The 17,579-nt window shown below is 38.7% G+C and overlaps 1 protein-coding gene across 6 annotated transcripts in view; it reads right to left on the reverse strand.

Moving 5' to 3' along the window:
* Nucleotides 1-17,579, reverse strand: part of POLQ (DNA polymerase theta) — a 124,189-nt gene that overhangs the window by 33,370 nt on the left and 73,240 nt on the right. For 5 of the 6 annotated variants that reach the window (XR_007408035.1, XM_025475768.3, XM_049105507.1 and 2 more), the window contains 2 exons: nt 17,234-17,474; nt 2,129-2,322 (listed from right to left, as the gene is read on the reverse strand). Coding sequence is in view for 5 of the 6 variants with exons in the window: in XM_025475768.3 (XP_025331553.3) it covers nt 2,129-2,322; nt 17,234-17,474 (435 nt within the window). In the remaining variant the exon portion in view is untranslated. Of the gene's footprint in view, nt 1-1,867; nt 1,925-2,128; nt 2,323-17,233; nt 17,475-17,579 lie in introns of all 6 variants that reach the window. The other variant, XM_049105509.1, reaches the window with a different exon arrangement.

Below are 17,579 nucleotides of genomic sequence, written 5' to 3' on the forward strand. Positions count from 1 at the left end.
GGTTACATAAGTTGGAGAAACTTGGTTACAGTTACATGGCCAGAAAGTAGAAAAATTAAGAATTATAACTCATAGTCCTCTAACTCAAAAGTCCTTTTTCTTTCCTCTAACCCATGCTTCCCTCTAGACCAGGGATCAGCAAACTTTTCCCAAAAGGTGCCAGGTAACAGTTATTTTCAGCTTTGCAGGTTTTACTGTCACTTCTCAGCTGTGCCATTATAGACCAAAAGCAACCATAGACAATAACTAAATGAATAGGTATGGCTGTTCTCCACTACAATTTTATTTACAAAAACAGGTGGCAGGCCAGATCCGGCTCACAAGCTGTGGTTTGCTGATCCCCACACTCTAGGCTAGTGCCATCCAAAAGCAGTTCCTGCAATAATGAAAGTGTTCTTTTTTTTTTTTTTTAAGATTTTATTTTTTTATTTGAGAGACAGAGTGAGTGAGAGAGCACATGAACAAGGGTAAAGGGGAGAGAGGAGCAGACTCCCTCCCAAGCAGGAAGTCTTATGTAGGGCTCAATTCTGGGATTCTGGGATCATGAATTGAGCCAAAGGCTCAACCAACTGAGCCACCACAGTGCTCCTAATGAAAGTATTCTATATTTGCACACCCCCCCACCCCATTATGGTAGCCACTTGCATAGGTGGCTATTGAACATCTGAAATGTGGCTAATATAACTAAGGAAGTGAAATATTTTATTTAATTTTAATTAATTTAAATTTCAATAGCCACAAGTGACTAATAGCTCCTGGATTGGACAACACAGCTCTAGATGATTAGTAATATCCTGCCCAGTTCAAAGATTCAACTTAAAATCACCAAGGTTTAAATAGTCAATGTGTGAAACTTAGATTACCTTAAATTCCCATCTTAAAATGAAGACCTAAGAACAAGCGGTTAAAATCAAAGTGATGCCTTTCATTCTGGCTTAGAGTTTGGTCTAGGCCTATGGGCTTAGTATCTGAATAACAAGGGCACAGATTCCTGCCTTTCCCCCACACTTACTTATACTGAAATCCAGAGATCCTATGTTTTTCATAAGGTCCCTAAGTAATTTTATGTACAGTCAGTTGGGTACTAGTTGGGGAGTTCTGAGCTAAAGAACTAAAAGAAATATATTAAACAAACAGCACCCTCTGATTAAGAGAAACAAAACTCATTTTTAAAAAACATATAACCCTGTGGCTTAAAAGGGGGGCGGGCATTATTATGAGTATATATAAAATGTATTGAGCATTTACTATGAGATGGGCCCTATTCCAAGTGTTTTACATCCAACATGTATTACTCACAACAAATCTATGAGGTATTTCTATCATAACCCTTTTTACTGATGTAGAAATTGAGATACAAAGACCTGATGTACTGGCTCAAGGTTACAGGGTTAATAAGTGGAGGAGATACGGTTTAAACCCAGGAAGTCTGACTTGAAAGCCTACGATCTTCACAACATACTATATTACTGAATTGCATCTATGAGACACCTGAACTTCAAAGCTCTCAAGTATAAACATCCACTCTGTATTTGTAAGCCTTCTAAAACAACCCAACCACCCTTTGTGAAGTGTGGGGAGAGGAAAGAATAGAATGTCAACTTTTGAAAATAAGAGTAAAGAGTGTGTCCAAATTTATGTTAAGTTTATAAAAATCTTTTTAGGTTTAAAAAAAACAATCCCCAAAATTCCTTTTTTCATTAACAACTGAGGAAAAAATATCTAATTTTATTTTCCAAAGAAGGATTTTGGGTAAGGAAGGAGTGAAAGTTCATGAAATTACTAACTTCATGGAGAAACAACTGCACTGTTATATAACAACCACTGTGGATCTTTTGTTCAACAAATATTTAACTTGATTGAGTACCTCCTTTGTTCTAGGCAAATCTCATGGAGTATACATTCTGGGAGGCTTCTTCACTACCTATTTCATAAACACAGATATAATTTATAAATTAGATGCTAGAATACTCTATCTCCAAAGTACTCTGATAACTAAATTTTTTTTTTAGCTGATCTTTGGTGTTTGGGCAAACACATTTAAGAAATACACACACACACACACACACACACACACACACACACAAATAATTTTTAACTCTAAAATTCCCCATTCCCATGATACAACCTCAGCGATGTCATCTGAACTGGTGAAGGAAAAACTGTGTCCAGCTAGTTGATAGGCCTGAATCTCAATTGCATCCAGCTTGGCTTGCATTATGTGTTTCTGACTTTCACATTCTGTAGTACTAAAGCCAATCCCATTTAGTTCTAGCAAGGCCAAGCAGTACTGAGAGGGCATTTCCACTTTGCAGAAAACATCTGGAAGAAAAAAGAAAACTAAAACATTAATCCATCAATCAAGTGACTAGATTAGCATCATCACCTAAACACTTTCTGGACTACTACCCTTGTCTACACAGAGAGAAGAAAAACTGGCAATCTGGTGAATGGTCTAGATTATAAGAGGCTGCATTTCTCCCAAGATAATGTTTCTGCTTCTACTCTTGGCAAGAGCCAGGGAGCCAATTTTATTTGCTAAACTGACTATAATGAGTTAATCTCTTGAAATTATTTCCAATATTCCTGGGGTCCATGATATGCATGCTTGCACAAAGAACTCAAAATGGAGGTTTCTTATTTTCCAACCAGAGAGTAAAGACTCCTGAAGTAAAAATTAGAGTATTTTTCTTTTCTTTCTTTTTTTTTTTTTAAAGATTTTTTATTTATTTAGGAGAGACAGAGAGGCAGAGACACAGGCAGAGGGAGAAGCAGGCTCCATGCAGGGAGCCCAACGTGGGACTCGATTCCGGATCTCCAGGATCATGCCCTGGGCTGCAGGCGGCGCTAAACCGCTAAGCCACCCAGGGATCCCCTTCTTTTCTTTTCTTAAAGATTTATTTATTTGAGAGAGAGAGAGAGAACGAGAGAGCACGAGAGAGCAAGCACAAGAAGGGGAAAGGGGCAAAGGCAGAGGGAGAAACAGGTTCCCAGCTGAGCAGGGCTCAATCTGAGGACCCTGAGATCATGACCTGAGCCAAAGGTAGACACTTAACCACCCAGGTGCCCCTCAGAGTATTTTTCTATCTGCTGACACTTCTTTTTTTTTTTTTTTTAATTTTTTATTTATTTATGATAGTCACAGAGAGAGGGAGAGAAAGAGAGACAGGCAGAGGGAGAAGCAGGCTTCATGCACCGGGAGCCCAACGTGGGATTCGATCCCGGGTCTCCAGGATCGCGCCCTGGGCCAAAGGCAGGCGCCAAACTGCTGCGCCACCCAGGGATCCCTGCTGACACTTCTCAATAGAGTAGTCATGTTATATCAGTTTATCCAGGATGTTCATTGGAATATTAGTCTCAAAGATACTCTATGGAAAGGGTAGGGTTGAGAGACACTGTGTACTGCGATTTCTAGCACTTTATACTGCTTTTGGATAGTCATGATGCCTGTTAATTTAGTAAATGCTCTGAGAAGACCAAAAGCAAAGAGGACTATTTAATTTTGTATTAACTGGAAGTCTGAATTATTTGACCACAAACCCTCTGTTTTATATAAACACTTATTAACATCCTGAATAGTATATGTCCATAGAATGCACTATAGGAAATACTGTACTAAATCATTAAGAAAAAATCCATACCAAAGACCTCGGCTTCCAGTACTATGGATCACTAGGACTCTGAACAATCCTGGCCTGTCCTTCCTAGCTCCACACACACACATTTTTTGAGGCACTGCTGGTCTCAATCAGCAGGAGAAATGTCCAGGGACACCCATAACCCCTACCAAAAGCAAACAAACAAGTGATGGCCTCTAATTGTTAGGAGGAGTTTACAGGCAGTCAGAATCTGTTTTTAAGGACCTGGACCTAGAGCAGAAATTCTAGGATATGGGACCAGAGAAATCAGAAACTAGGGTCAGAACAAGAATAGTAAAAGCACCACAAAATCAGAGTGACAGGCAAAGTCAGAGGGACAGCCTAGATTCTTGGGCAGTAGGAAGGAGCAGTACTGTCATAGGAAATTCTATAGCCAAAAGATTTAGGGGATATATACCTTCGGAGAAGCTAATTCTCAGACTTCTGTTCTAAACCAAAACTCTCAAGGGAGGCTGGTGTGGTCCTTGGATGAGGTGTATGTGGTATGTGGCAGAGGCAAGAGCAAAACCTTTTTTAAGGAAAGAATTCCCCAAGCTAGGCCTACAGGGCTCCATTGATCAAACCTTGTATGAACTCACAAAGGATATGAAAAATACAAGATAGCAAAGAAATACAAATAATATTCAGCAGAAACAACAAATGGCAGATTTAGACCTGTATGAATCACAGATATAGGATCTTAGAACAGAATACAGAAGACAGTTATGAGTGAATTATTTATAAAATAAAAAAGAGATGAATAGAAACAAAGTAAAACAGTAGGAAAGTATAGTATAAATATACCAATAATCACAATAAATTGGCAAAATTGCAAAAAAAATGGTTAAGTTTCAAAAATAAATTAATAAGCTATGCTTTGTTTATAACATACACCTAAAGCATAAGGACCTAGAAAGGTTAAAAGGGATAGAAAAAAATATGAAGCAAATATTAAGAGAAAGTTGATGTTGCTATATCCATTCCAGAGAATAAACTAAGATTAAAAATCATATTAGTGGTAGAGCTGCTCATACTGATAGGTTTAATTCATCAGGAAAATAAATCAATTTAAAACATGTATGCAGGAGGAGGGGCAAGATGGCAGAAGAGTAGGGTCCCCAAATCACCTGTCCCCACCAAATTACCTAGATAACCTTCAAATCATCCTGAAAATCTATGAATTCGGCCTGAGATTTAAAGAGAGAACAGCTGGAATGCTACAGTGAGAAGAGTTGGCGCTTCTATCAAGGTAGGAAGATGGGGAAAAAGAAATAAAGAAACAAAAGGCCTCCAAGGGGGAGGGGCCCCGCGAGGAGCCGGGCTGAGGCCGGGGCGAGTGTCCCCAGGACAGGAGAGCTCTGTCCCGGAGGAGCAGGAGCTGCACCAACCTTCCCCGGGCGGAAAGGGGCTCCAGGGAGGTGGAGCAGGACCCCAGGAGGGCGGGGGAGCCCTCGGGCTCCCTGGGACACTAATAGACACCTGCGCCCCGGGAGAGTGCGCCGAGCTCCCTAAGGGCTGCAGCGCGCACGGCGGGACCCGGAGCAGCTCGGAGGGGTCGGGCGGCGGCTCCGCGGAGGGGGCTGCGCGGCGGGAGCCCGAATCCAACAGCGCAGGCCCCGGAGCACAGGGCACCGGGACACAGCCCGGATCCGGCCTCCCCCCGGGACAGGCAGAGGTCGGGAGGGCCCAGGACAGCAAGGACACTCCAGCTCCGCCCTGGAGCCTCCAGGCCCTGCATACGGAGTTATGCGGGGAGTTACCGCGGAGCTGACTCCAGGGCTCCAGAGCTGGCCTCACCACTGCAGTTGTTCCTCCTGGGGCCTCACGGGGTAAACAACCCCCACTGAGCCCTGCACCAGGCAGGGGGCAGAGCAGCTCCCCCAAGTGCTAACACCTGAAAATCAGCACAACAGGCCCCTCACCCAGAAGACCAACTAGACGGACAAGTTCCAGGGGAAGTCAAGGGACATAAAGTATACACAATCAGAAGATACTCCCCTGTGGATTCTTTTTTTTTTTTTTTGCTTTTTGATTTGTTCACTTCCCCCACCCCTTTTTCCTTTCTTTCTTTTTCTTTCTCTTTTTCTTTTTTCTTTTTCTCTTTTCTTTCCTTCTTTCTCTCCTCTCCTTTTCCCAATACAACTTGTTTTTGGCCACTGTGCACTGAGTAAAATGACTAGAAGGAAAACCTCACCTCAAAAGAAAGAATCAGAAACAGCCCTCTCTCCCACAGAGTTACAAAATCTGGATTAAAATTCAATGTCAGAAAGGCAATTCAGAAGCACTATTATACAGCTACTGGTGGCTCTAGAAAAAAGCATAAAGGACTCAAGAGACTTCATGACTGCAGAATTTAGAGCTAATCAGGCAGAAATTAAAAATCAATTGAATGAGATGCAATCCAAACTACAAGTACTAACGACAAGGGTTAACGAGGTGGAAGAACGAGTGAGTGACATAGAAGACAAGTTGATGGCAAGGAGGGAAACTGAGGAAAAAAGAGACAAACAATGAAAATACCATGAAGATAGATTAAGGGAAATAAACGACAGCCTGAGGAAGAAAAACCTACGTTTAATTGGGGTTCCCAAGGGCGCCAAAAGGGACAGAGGTCCAGAATATGTATATGAACAAATCATAGCTGAAAACTTTCCTAATCTGGGAAGGGAAACAGGCATTCAGATCCAGGAAATAGAGAGATCCCCCCCAAAAATCAATAAAAACCGTTCAACACCTCGACATTTAATAGTTAAGCTAGCAAATTCCAAAGACAAAGAGAAGATCCTTAAAGCAGCAAGAGACAAGAAGTCCCTGACTTTTATGGGGAGGAGTATTAGGGTAACAGCAGACCTCTCCACAGAGACCTGGCAGGCCAGAAAGGGCTGGCAGGATATATTCAGGGTCCTAAATGAGAAGAACATGCAACCAAGAATACTTTATCCAGCAAGGCTCTCATTCAGAATGGAAGGAGAGATAAAGAGCTTCCAAGACAGGCAGGAACTGAAGAATATGTGACCTCCAAACCAGTTGTGCAAAAAATTTTAAGGGGGACTCTTAAAATTCTCCTTTAAGAAGAAGTTCAGTGGAACAATCCACAAAAACAAGGACTGAATAGATATCATGATGACACTAAACTCATATCTCTCAATAGTAACTCTGAACGTGAACGGGCTTAATGACCCCATCAAAAGGCACAGGGTTTCAGATTGGATAAAAAAGCAGGACCCATCTATTTGCTGTCCACAAGAGACTCATTTTAGACAGAAGGACACCTACAGCCTGAAAATAAAAGGTTGGAGAACCATTTACCATTCGAATGGTCCTCAAAAGAAAGCAGGGGTAGCCATCCTTATATCAGATAAACTAAAATTTACCCCGAAGACTGTAGTGAGAGATAAAGAGGGACACTATATCATACTTAAAGGATCTATCCAACAAGAGGACTTAACAATCCTCAATATATATGCCCCGAATGTGGGAGCTGCCAAATATATAAATCAATTAATAACCAAAGTGAAGAAATACTTAGATAATAATACACTTCTACTTGGTGACTTCAATCTAGCTCTTTCTATACTCGATAGGTCTTCTAAGCACAACATCTCCTAAGAAATGAGAGCTTTAAATGATACACTGGACCAGATGGATTTTACAGATATCTACAGAACTTTATATCCAAACTCAACTGAATACACATTCTTCTCAAGTGCACATGGAACTTTCTCCAGAATAGACCACATACTGGATCACAAATCGGGTCTGAACCGATACCAAAAGATTGGGATCGTCCCCTGCATATTCTCAGACCATAATGCCTTGAAATTAGAACTAAATCACAAGAAGTTTGGAAGGACCTCAAACACGTGGAGGTTAAGGACCATCCTGCTAAAAGATGAAAGGGTCAACCAGGAAATTAAGGAAGAATTAAAAAGATTCATGGAAACTAATGAGAATGAAGATACAACCCTTCAAAATCTTTGGGATGCAGCAAAGCAGTCCTAAGGGGGAAATACATCGCAATACAAGCATACATTCAAAAACTGGAAAAAACTCAAATACAAAAGCTAACCTTACACATAAAGGAGCTAGAGAAAAAACAGCAAATAGATCCTACACCCAGCAGAAGAAGAGAGTTAATAAAGATTCGAGCAGAACTCAACGAAATCGAGACCAGAAGAACTGTGGAACAGATCAACAGAACCAGGAGTTGGTTCTTTGAAAGAATTAATAAGATAGATAAACCATTACCCAGCCTTATTAAAAAGAAGAGAGAGAAGACTCATATTAATAAAATCATGAATGAGAAAGGAGAGATCACTACCAACACCAAGGAAATACAAACGATTTTAAAAACATATTATGAACAGCTATACGCCAATAAATTAGGCAATCTAGAAGAAATAGACGCATTCCTGGAAAGCCACAAACTACCAAAACTGGAACAGGAAGAAATAGAAAACCTGAACAGGCCAATAACCAGGGAGGAAATTGAAGCAGTCATCAAAAACCTCCCAAGACACAAAAGTCCAGGGCCAGATGGCTTCTCAGGGGAATTCTATCAAACGTTTAAAGAAGAAACCATACCTATTCTCCTAAAGCTGTTTGGAAAGATAGAAAGAGATGGAGTACTCCCAAATTCATTCTATGAGGCCAGCATCACCTTAATTCTAAAACCAGACAAAGACTCCACCGAAAAGGAGAATTACAGACCAATATCCCTGATGAACATGGATGCAAAAATTCTCAACAAGATACTAGCCAATAGGATCCAACAATACATTAAGAAAATTATTCACCATGACCAAGTAGGATTTATCCCCGGAACAAAAGGCTGGTTCAACACCCGTAAAACAATCAGTGTGATTCATCATATCAGCAAGAGAAAAACCAAGAACCGTATGATCCTCTCATTAGATGCAGAGAAAGCATTTGACAAAATACAGCATCCATTCCTGATCAAAACTCTTCAGAGTGTAGGGATAGAGGGAACATTCCTCAACATCTTAAAAGCCATCTACGAAAAGCCCACAGCAAATATCATTCTCAATGGGGAAGCACTGGGAGCCTTTCCCCTAAGATCAGGAACAAGACAGGGATGTCCACTCTCACCACTGCTATTCAACATAGTACTGGAAGTCCTAGCCTCAGCAATCAGACAACAAAAAGACATTAAAGGCATTCAAATTGGCAAAGAAGAAGTCAAACTCTCCCTCTTCGCCGATGACATGATACTCTACATAGAAAACCCAAAAGCCTCCACCCCAAGATTGCTAGAACTCATACAGCAATTTGGTAGCGTGGCAGGATACAAAATCAATGCCCAGAAATCAGTGGCATTTCTATACACCAACAATGAGACTGAAAAAAGAGAAATTAAGGAGTCAATCCCATTTACAATTACACCCAAAAGCATAAGATACCTAGGAATAAACCTAACCAAAGATGTAAAGGATCTATACCCTCAAAACTATAGAACACTTCTGAAAGAAATTGAGGAAGACACAAAGAGATGGAAAAATATTCCATGCTCATGGATTGGCAGAATTAATATTGTGAAAATGTCAATGTTACCCATGGCAATTTACACGTTTAATGCAATCCCTATCAAAATACCATGGACTTTCTTCAGAGAGTTAGAACAAATTATTTTAAGATTTGTGTGGAATCAGAAAAGACCCCGAATAGCCAGGGGAATTTTATTTTATTTTTTTTAAACTTTTATTTATTTATGATAGGCACACAGTGAGAGAGAGAGAGAGAGGCAGAGACACAGGGAGAGGGAGAAGCAGGCTCCATGCACCTGGAGCCTGACGTGGGATTCGATCCCGGATATCCAGGACCACGCCCTGGGCCAAAGGCAGGTGCCAAACTGCTGCGCCACCCAGGGGAATTTTAAAAAAGAAAACCATAGCTGGGGGCATCACAATACCAGATTTCAGGTTGTACTACAAAGCTGTGGTCGTCAAGACAGTGTGGTACTGGCACAAAAACAGACACATAGATCAATGGAACAGAATAGAGAACCCAGAAGGGGACCCTCAACTTTATGGCCAACTAATATTCAACAAAGGAGGAAAGACTATCCACTGGAAGAAAGACAGTCTCTTCAATAAATGGTGCTGGGAAAATTGGACATCCACATGCAGAAGAATGAAACTAGACCACTTTCTTTCACCATACACAAAGATAAACTCAAAATGGATGAAAGATCTAAATGTGAGACAAGATTCCATCAAAATCCTAGAGGAGAACACAGGCAACACCCTTTTTGAACTCGGCCACAGTAACTTCTTGCAAGATACATCCACGAAGGCAAAAGAAACAAAAGCAAAAATGAACTATTGGGACTTCATCAAGATAAGCAGCTTTTGCACAGCAAAGGATACAGTCAACAAAACTAAAAGACAACCTACAGAATGGGAGAAGATATTTGCAAATGACGTATCAGATAAAGGGCTAGTTTCCAAGATCTATAAAGAACTTATTAAACTCAACACCAAAGAAACAAACAATCCAATCATGAAATGGGCAAAAGACATGAAGAGAAATCTCACAGAGGAAGACATAGACATGGCCAACATGCACATGAGAAAAATGCTCTGCATCACCTGTCATCAGGGAAATACAAATCAAAACCACAATGAGATACCACCTCACACCAGTGAGAATGGGGAAAATTTATAGCAGCAATGGCCACAATAGCCAAACTGTGGAAGGAGCCTCGGTGTCCATCGAAAGATGAATGGATAAAGAAGATGTGGTCTATGTATACAATGGAATATTACTCAGCTATTAGAAATGACAAATACCCACCATTTACTTCAACTTGGATGGAACTGGAGGGTATGATGCTGAGTGAAGTAACTCAATCGGAGAAGGACAAACATTTTATGTTCTCATTCATTTGGGGAATATAAATAGTAGTGAAAGGGAATATAAGGGAAGGGAGAAGAAATGTGTGGGAAACATCAGAAAGGGAGACAGAACATAAAGACTCGTAACTCTGGGAAACGAACTAGGGGTGGTGGAAGGGGAGGAGGGCGGGGGGTGGGGGTAAATGGGTGACGGGCACTGAGGGGGGCACTTGATGGGATGAGCACTGGGTGTTATTCTGTATGTTGGTAAATTGAACACAAATAAAAAATAAATTTATTAAAAAAAACATGTATGCATCTAATAAAATGGTCTCAAAATATATACAGTTAAGCTATAGTTAAAACTGAACTACAGTGAAAATTAGATACAAGTTGGATTTTTTTTTTAATTTTTTTTTTTTATTTATGATAGTCACACAGAGAGAGTGAGAGAGGCAGAGACACAGGCAGAGGGAGACGCAGGCTCCATTCCCCGGGAGCCCGACATGGGATTCGATCCTGGGTCTCCAGGATCGCGCCCTGGGCCAAAGGCAGGCACCAAACCACTGCGCCACCCAGGGTTCCCTTAGATACAAGTATTAAACAAAACTTGTTTAATAGATTTTTTTTAAAGATTTATTTATTTATTTATTTATTTATTTATTTATTTATTTATTTATTTATTTATTTATGAGAGTGAGAGAGAGAGAGAGAGAGAGGCAGAAGCACAGGAGGAGGGAGAAGCAGGCTCCATGCCAGGAGCCTGATGTGGGACTCAATCCCGGGACTCCAGGATTGCACCCTGGGCCAAAGGAAGGCGCTAAACCACTTAGGGATCCCCAACTTAATAGATTTTTATAAAATCTACATCCAGGGATCCCTGGGTGGCGCAGGGGTTTGGCGCCTGCCTTTGGCCCAGGGCGCGATCCTGGGGACCCGGGATCGAGTCCCGCGTCGGGCTCCCGGTGCATGGAGCCTGCTTCTCCCTCTGCCTGTGTCTCTGCCTCTCTCTCTTTCTCTCTCTGTGACTATCATAAATAAATAAATATTTTAAAAAAAAAAAATAAATAAAAAAAAAAAAAAATAAAATCTACATCCAGAAGCAAACAGGTGACTCAGTCAGCTAAGAATTTGACTCTTGATTTCAGCTCAGGTCATGATTTCAGGGTCCTGGGACCAAGCCCCACATCAGACTCCCTGCTCAGTGGAGAGCTTATCTCTCTCTCTCTCTCTGCCCCTCCCCTTGCATTCTCTGTCTCTCTCTCAAATAAATCAATAAATATTTTTAAAATAATAATAAAATAAGGGCGCCTGGGTGGCTCAGTCAGTTAAGTATCTGCCTTCAGCTCAGGGCATGATCCCAGGTCCTGGAATGGAGTCCCCAATCACAATCCTTGCTCAGCTGGGAGCCTGCTTCTCCCTCTGTCTGCCACTTCCCGTTTGTGCTTGCTCTCTGTCAATTAAATGAATAAAATCTTAAAATAAAATAAAATATTCTGCATCTAGAACTAGAATATACATTCTCTTATGTACACATAGGACATTTACACATAGTTCAGGATTTAGGTCACAAAGCAACACCAAAAATTTTAAAGAATGAGTATTACATAGTTATGTTACTTAACCACAATACAATTAAGTTAGAATATTAAAAAATACAAATTAAAACATTTCCAAATATTTGGAAATTGAAAACCAACCTTCTAAGTAACATGAATCAAAGTGTCATAACAGAAAATGTTAATAAATATTTAAGATAAAATGAAAACATTACATTTCAAATTTGTGAGATATAATGAAAGTAGAGTCTTGAGGGAAGTTTATAGCTTTTAATACCTAAATTAGAAAAGGAAAAAATGATTTGAAAACCAAAGAGTTTAGTGTCATACTTATGAATTTAGAAAAAGGGCTGCAAAATAAAGTCAGGAGAACTAGAAGAAAAATAATGTTGGCAAAAATTCAAAAAATAGAAAATAATAATAGGAAAGATTAAAGGCAAAAGTTGGGTCTTTAAAAGACTGAAAAATTGAATCCTCAGTCAAACAGTGAGGCTTTAAGGAGCTTAGGGGTATTGCTCCTCAGCAGAAGCCCAGGGCAGAGAAGGGCTTATCTCAAAGAACTTTAGGAGTGTAGACTTCTCTATTAAAGAGAATCATAAGAAGATTCACAGAGGACCTACACAGTTTTAAAAGAAATCTATTGGGATCCCTGGGTGGCGCAGCAGTTTGGCGCCTGCCTTTGGCCCAGGGCGTGATCCTGGAGACCCGGGATCGAATCCCACGTCGGGCTCCCGGTGCATGGAGCCTGCTTCTCCCTCTGCCTGTGTCTCTGCCTCTCTCTCTCTCTCTCTGGGTGACTATCATAAATAAATAAAAAAAATTTAAAAAAATAAAAAATAAAAAAAATAAAAGAAATCTATTGATAGAAACACTGGATGTGAAAGAGAGGCTGAAAAGTAATACAAAATGTAAAGAGACCGTCAGTTCCGGGGACCCTGCATGTGGGAGCAGTCACTCCCCACTCCTTCCCCCTAACCCCTGGAAACTATGAAACTACCTTGTGTCTATGGAATTGCCTATTCTCAACATTTCATATAATCATACAATATGTGGCCTTTTATGTCTGGCTTTTTTCACTTAGCATAAAGTTTTCAAGGTTCATGTAGCATGTATCAATACTTCAATTCCTTTATATGGCTGAATAATATTCAGTAGTGAAGATGTACCACTTTTTGTTTATCCTTTCTTCAACTGATGAACACAGGTCATTTTTTTTTTTACTATTATGAATAATCCTGCCAAAATCATTTGTGTAAAAGTTTTTGTGTGGATATACGTTTTCTGGTTTGTTTTGTGGAAATTTCTAGGAGTGGAATAGCTGGGTCATGTGATATCACATGGGTTATCACATGACCCAGCTATTTTGTGGAACTGTTGGACTTACACAAAGCGGCTGCTGTACCATTTTACATTCCTACCAGCAATGAATGGTGATTTCAGTTTCTCCACATTCTTGTCAATACTTGGCCATCTTTTTGATTCTAGCCATCCTAATGGGTGTGAAGTGGCATCTTATGGTTTTGATTTGCAATTCCCTCATGACTAATGATATTGATCATTTTATGTGTTTACAGGTTTTTGCTTAAATTTTGATTACATCAATAAAAGTACTCATTATATGAATATCTCATTTAATTTATACGCTCCAAATACTTTGCTAGATTAAAAAAAAAGACTGAAAAATTGGATAAACTTCTAAGTAAGATTAAACAATATGATGAAAGAAAAAGATAACGGATAAACCGCAGATACATAAAAAAATTTTAAAAATGAGCAATAGTTTAATGATAATAAATTTAAAAATCTACATGGAAGGGGTAATTCCTAAAAATATAGTTTATTATAATAAAAATATAGTTCACCAAAACAAAATTAAAGATATAATGGAATAATCTTACAGTTATTAAAGAAATCAAAGTAATAGTTAAAAATATTTCCACAGGGATGCCTGAGTGGCACAGTGGTTGAGCATCTGCCTTTGGCTCGGGGTGTGATCCTGGGGTTCTGGGATTGAGTCATGCATCAGGCTCCCTGGAGGGAGCCTGATTCTCCCTCTGCCTATGTCTCTGCTTCTCTCTGTCTTTCATGAATAAATGAATAAAATCTTAAAAATATATATTTCCTATATATTTTATATATATATATATATATATATATATATATTTATTTATTTATTTATTTATTTCCACAAAGAAACAGTTTGTAGGCAAAACCTACCAAAATTTCAAGGAATACATCATTTCTATGATACAAAAACTCCTCCTCCAAAAAAAAAGAGGTTATATTTATCAACTCATTCCATGAAACTAGAGCAACTTTCTTATCAAAAACAAAACACAAGAAAGAAAAATTACATTTTATAACTGATGAATTGGCAAAGTTGAGAAATATGAATCAGCAAGATTTCTTTCACATTGCTATTTGAAGAGTAAACTTATACACTATTTTGGAAAACAATTTAGCATAATCTTATAAAGTTGAGTATTTCAATTCTCATGACAGAGTAATTTTACACTCAAAAGAAATTCTTGCTCACATGTACTAGGATATATGTATAAGAATGTGTATACAGAACTACTTGCTATCGCAAAACAAAATAAAAGTAGATACAACCCAAACATTCATCAACAGTAAAATAGATTAATTTTGGCACATTCACACAGTGATATATTACACAACAACGAAAATGAATAAATTATAGATTCTTGCAATAACATGCATGAATCTTATAAACATGATGCTGAGAAAGAAAAGCAAGTCCCAATGTGACAGGTGTTTTACAAAGTTCAAAAACAAGCAAAACCAAATAATATATTGTTTGGACCTATATATGTGCTAAAACTTTTTCTAATTAAAAAACAAAATTTAAAATAAAATAAAAAATAAGAGAATGATAAACATAAAAATTGGGATGTGCAAGAAAGGAGCATACAGGTAGAAAAATGTCTGTTACTAATAATGTGAGTTAACAGTTATTATATATTAAAATAATAATAAATAATAAAAAGACTATACATGGACCAATGATATTGTACATGAAAGAAAAATTATGACAAATACAAATCTGTACAGCTGGGATCCTTCAAAAAAGAGAGAAACCAACTCACTCTCGTCCCTAGAAAATCATCTATATTCAAACCACTCCAGAAAGGACTTAAATGATCCATGTGAAGAGAACAGGATATTTGGTCCTGAGTCACATCAAGCTAAGACACACTGTGATTAAAATTTAGTCAAACCCAAACAAAAATCAGCTTTCTAGTGGGAGAAGTCAGCTGTCAGAACATACCCATCTAAGAGGCAAGAGAATGAGAAAAGAAAAAGGATGAAGATTCTGGAGATCCTCAAGTACATCCTGAAATAATTATTTCCAAACAAAATTTGACAGCTGTTTACATTCTCTCCAAAAATTTTATCTCAATGTACTTCCTTCAATTCTACGGACTCTGAATAAGAAAGACTCTGCACTGTACAAGAATGCATTTAATATCTATTAGGCACCCACTTTTGAAAATATCGCCTACAGAAGGAACTTTCAAGGCATACTGAAATTGTAAAAGTTAAAAATAACAAGTCTATAGGGCTTCTTTTACTTTTCTGGAAAGGAAAACCAGTTTCCTTTTTCTATAAGTGAAAAATTGTCTTTAAGTAGTGGAAAGTTCCCTCCCAAAGATATTGAAAGCTTTTAGTTCTGATAATGGGCAACAAATGTTCATAAAAAGTTACAGACTAATCCACATCACCATCACCAAATTGTTAGTGTCTGGGAACTACACAGATTATCCAGGACACCTATCCTAAGGGCAGACCAGACTGACTGAGTAGGAAAGAGAGCTTCGTTCATTCAGCATTATCATCCATTAATGTAGAAGCAGTCCTGTGGCATATGTTGGCATACTCCAACTCCCTGGCCTGCCTATACTGGCTGAGAGAAATGGAGTTTGAAATATTTCAGCACAGGTTCAAGATCTGCTAATTAACATCGCTTAAGCAAGTCTCCTATGAACAAACAAGTCAGTCTGACCTTTATATTATTCTAACCCAGTGATGCAGGAGAGAACATTACTATTATAACACAGTAATGAGAACCTACTCTGGCAAACACTGTGTTACGTTTGCTCTCATTTAATATTTATAATATTATAAGCAACAGATTTAAAGAGTGTCAGTATGGACGCCTGAGTGGCTCAGCAGTTAAGTCTCTGCCTTCAGCCCAGGGCACGATCCTGGAGTCTAGGGATCAAGTCCCATATCAGGCTCCCCGTGTGCAGCCTGCTTCTCCCTCTGCCTGTGTCTCTGCCCCTCTCTCTCTCTGTGCCTCTCATGAATAAATAAAATCTTTTTAAAAAAATTAAAAACTTTAAAAAATAATAATAAATTAAAATTTAAAAAAATTTAAAAAGAGAGTATCAGTAACTTGCCCAAGGCTTCTCATTAATAAGTGATACAGCCTAGTTTCAAACCTGATCTATGTGAATTCATCAGTCTGCTGTTTCTAGTATTTATTAATCAGGCAATAAGTTCATGGTTTAAATCTTCTCCCAATGAAGTCAACTTTGTTCCACTTTATCATATGGTATGTTCTCTGAAGTCCAGGTACTCACTCTGGGCCAGCAGACTGCACAATAAATCCACGGTATTTATCATTACATAAAAAAAGATTAACATGAGTATCCTTTGCCAGAGAATTAACTATTTATAGTTCTAAAAAGAAAAAGTTCACTTTTTAAATTCCATGACAGATTAGATTTTAAGAGTGAATAAAAATCATTGAATAAATTTCAAATACAAAATTAGCAACAAATAATAAAATGTCACTAATTCTCTTCATTACAATAGAGTCTAAGGTCTCCAAACTATAGTCAAATCAGGGCCAGGTGCCTGTTTCCATAAATAAAGTTTTACTGGAATACTCATTTTCATAGTGTCTATGGTACTTGTGCTTTGATGGCAGAGTTGAATATTTATGATTGAGACAATATTTATGATTCTGCAAAGTCAAAAATGTTTAATGTCTGTCCTTTTACAGAAAGTGTGTTGACTTCTGTAGTAGACAATCCAAAAACAAGAGTTTACTTTAGAAGTGTGATAAAGAATAATAAAGACCGTGATAAAAAGAAACTAAATATAAAACCATGACCAGTCTGTAACAGCATAAAAATGTCAACAACACTGTTTTTACCTTGAAGGTTTTCCTTCTTCAACAAAGAATTGAGTTGATTCATGGCATTGAAGGCAAGAATCGACTCTACAGATGCTCTGTATCGCCCAGAATGCTCAGTGTTGACATTCAGCCCCAGGCTCTGAATTCCTTGTCCAGTCTCTATCCCTTCCAAGAGGAGAAGCTCATGAGGAAGAAAACTGGAAACAATGCTGTGAAGAGTTGGCTCCTTAGAATCTGGATCTAGCAACCAGCATGCCACCTGAATGGATTCAAAGACATTTGTGCACATTTAAATTAGAAGGGGAAATCTCACTCATTTTCACTTAATACTATTTCAGTGGTCTTCCTAAGAGAGGAGAAGGAA

This window comes from Canis lupus, chromosome 33, assembly GCF_003254725.2.
Source record: "Canis lupus dingo isolate Sandy chromosome 33, ASM325472v2, whole genome shotgun sequence".
Lineage (NCBI taxonomy): Eukaryota > Metazoa > Chordata > Mammalia > Carnivora > Canidae > Canis > Canis lupus.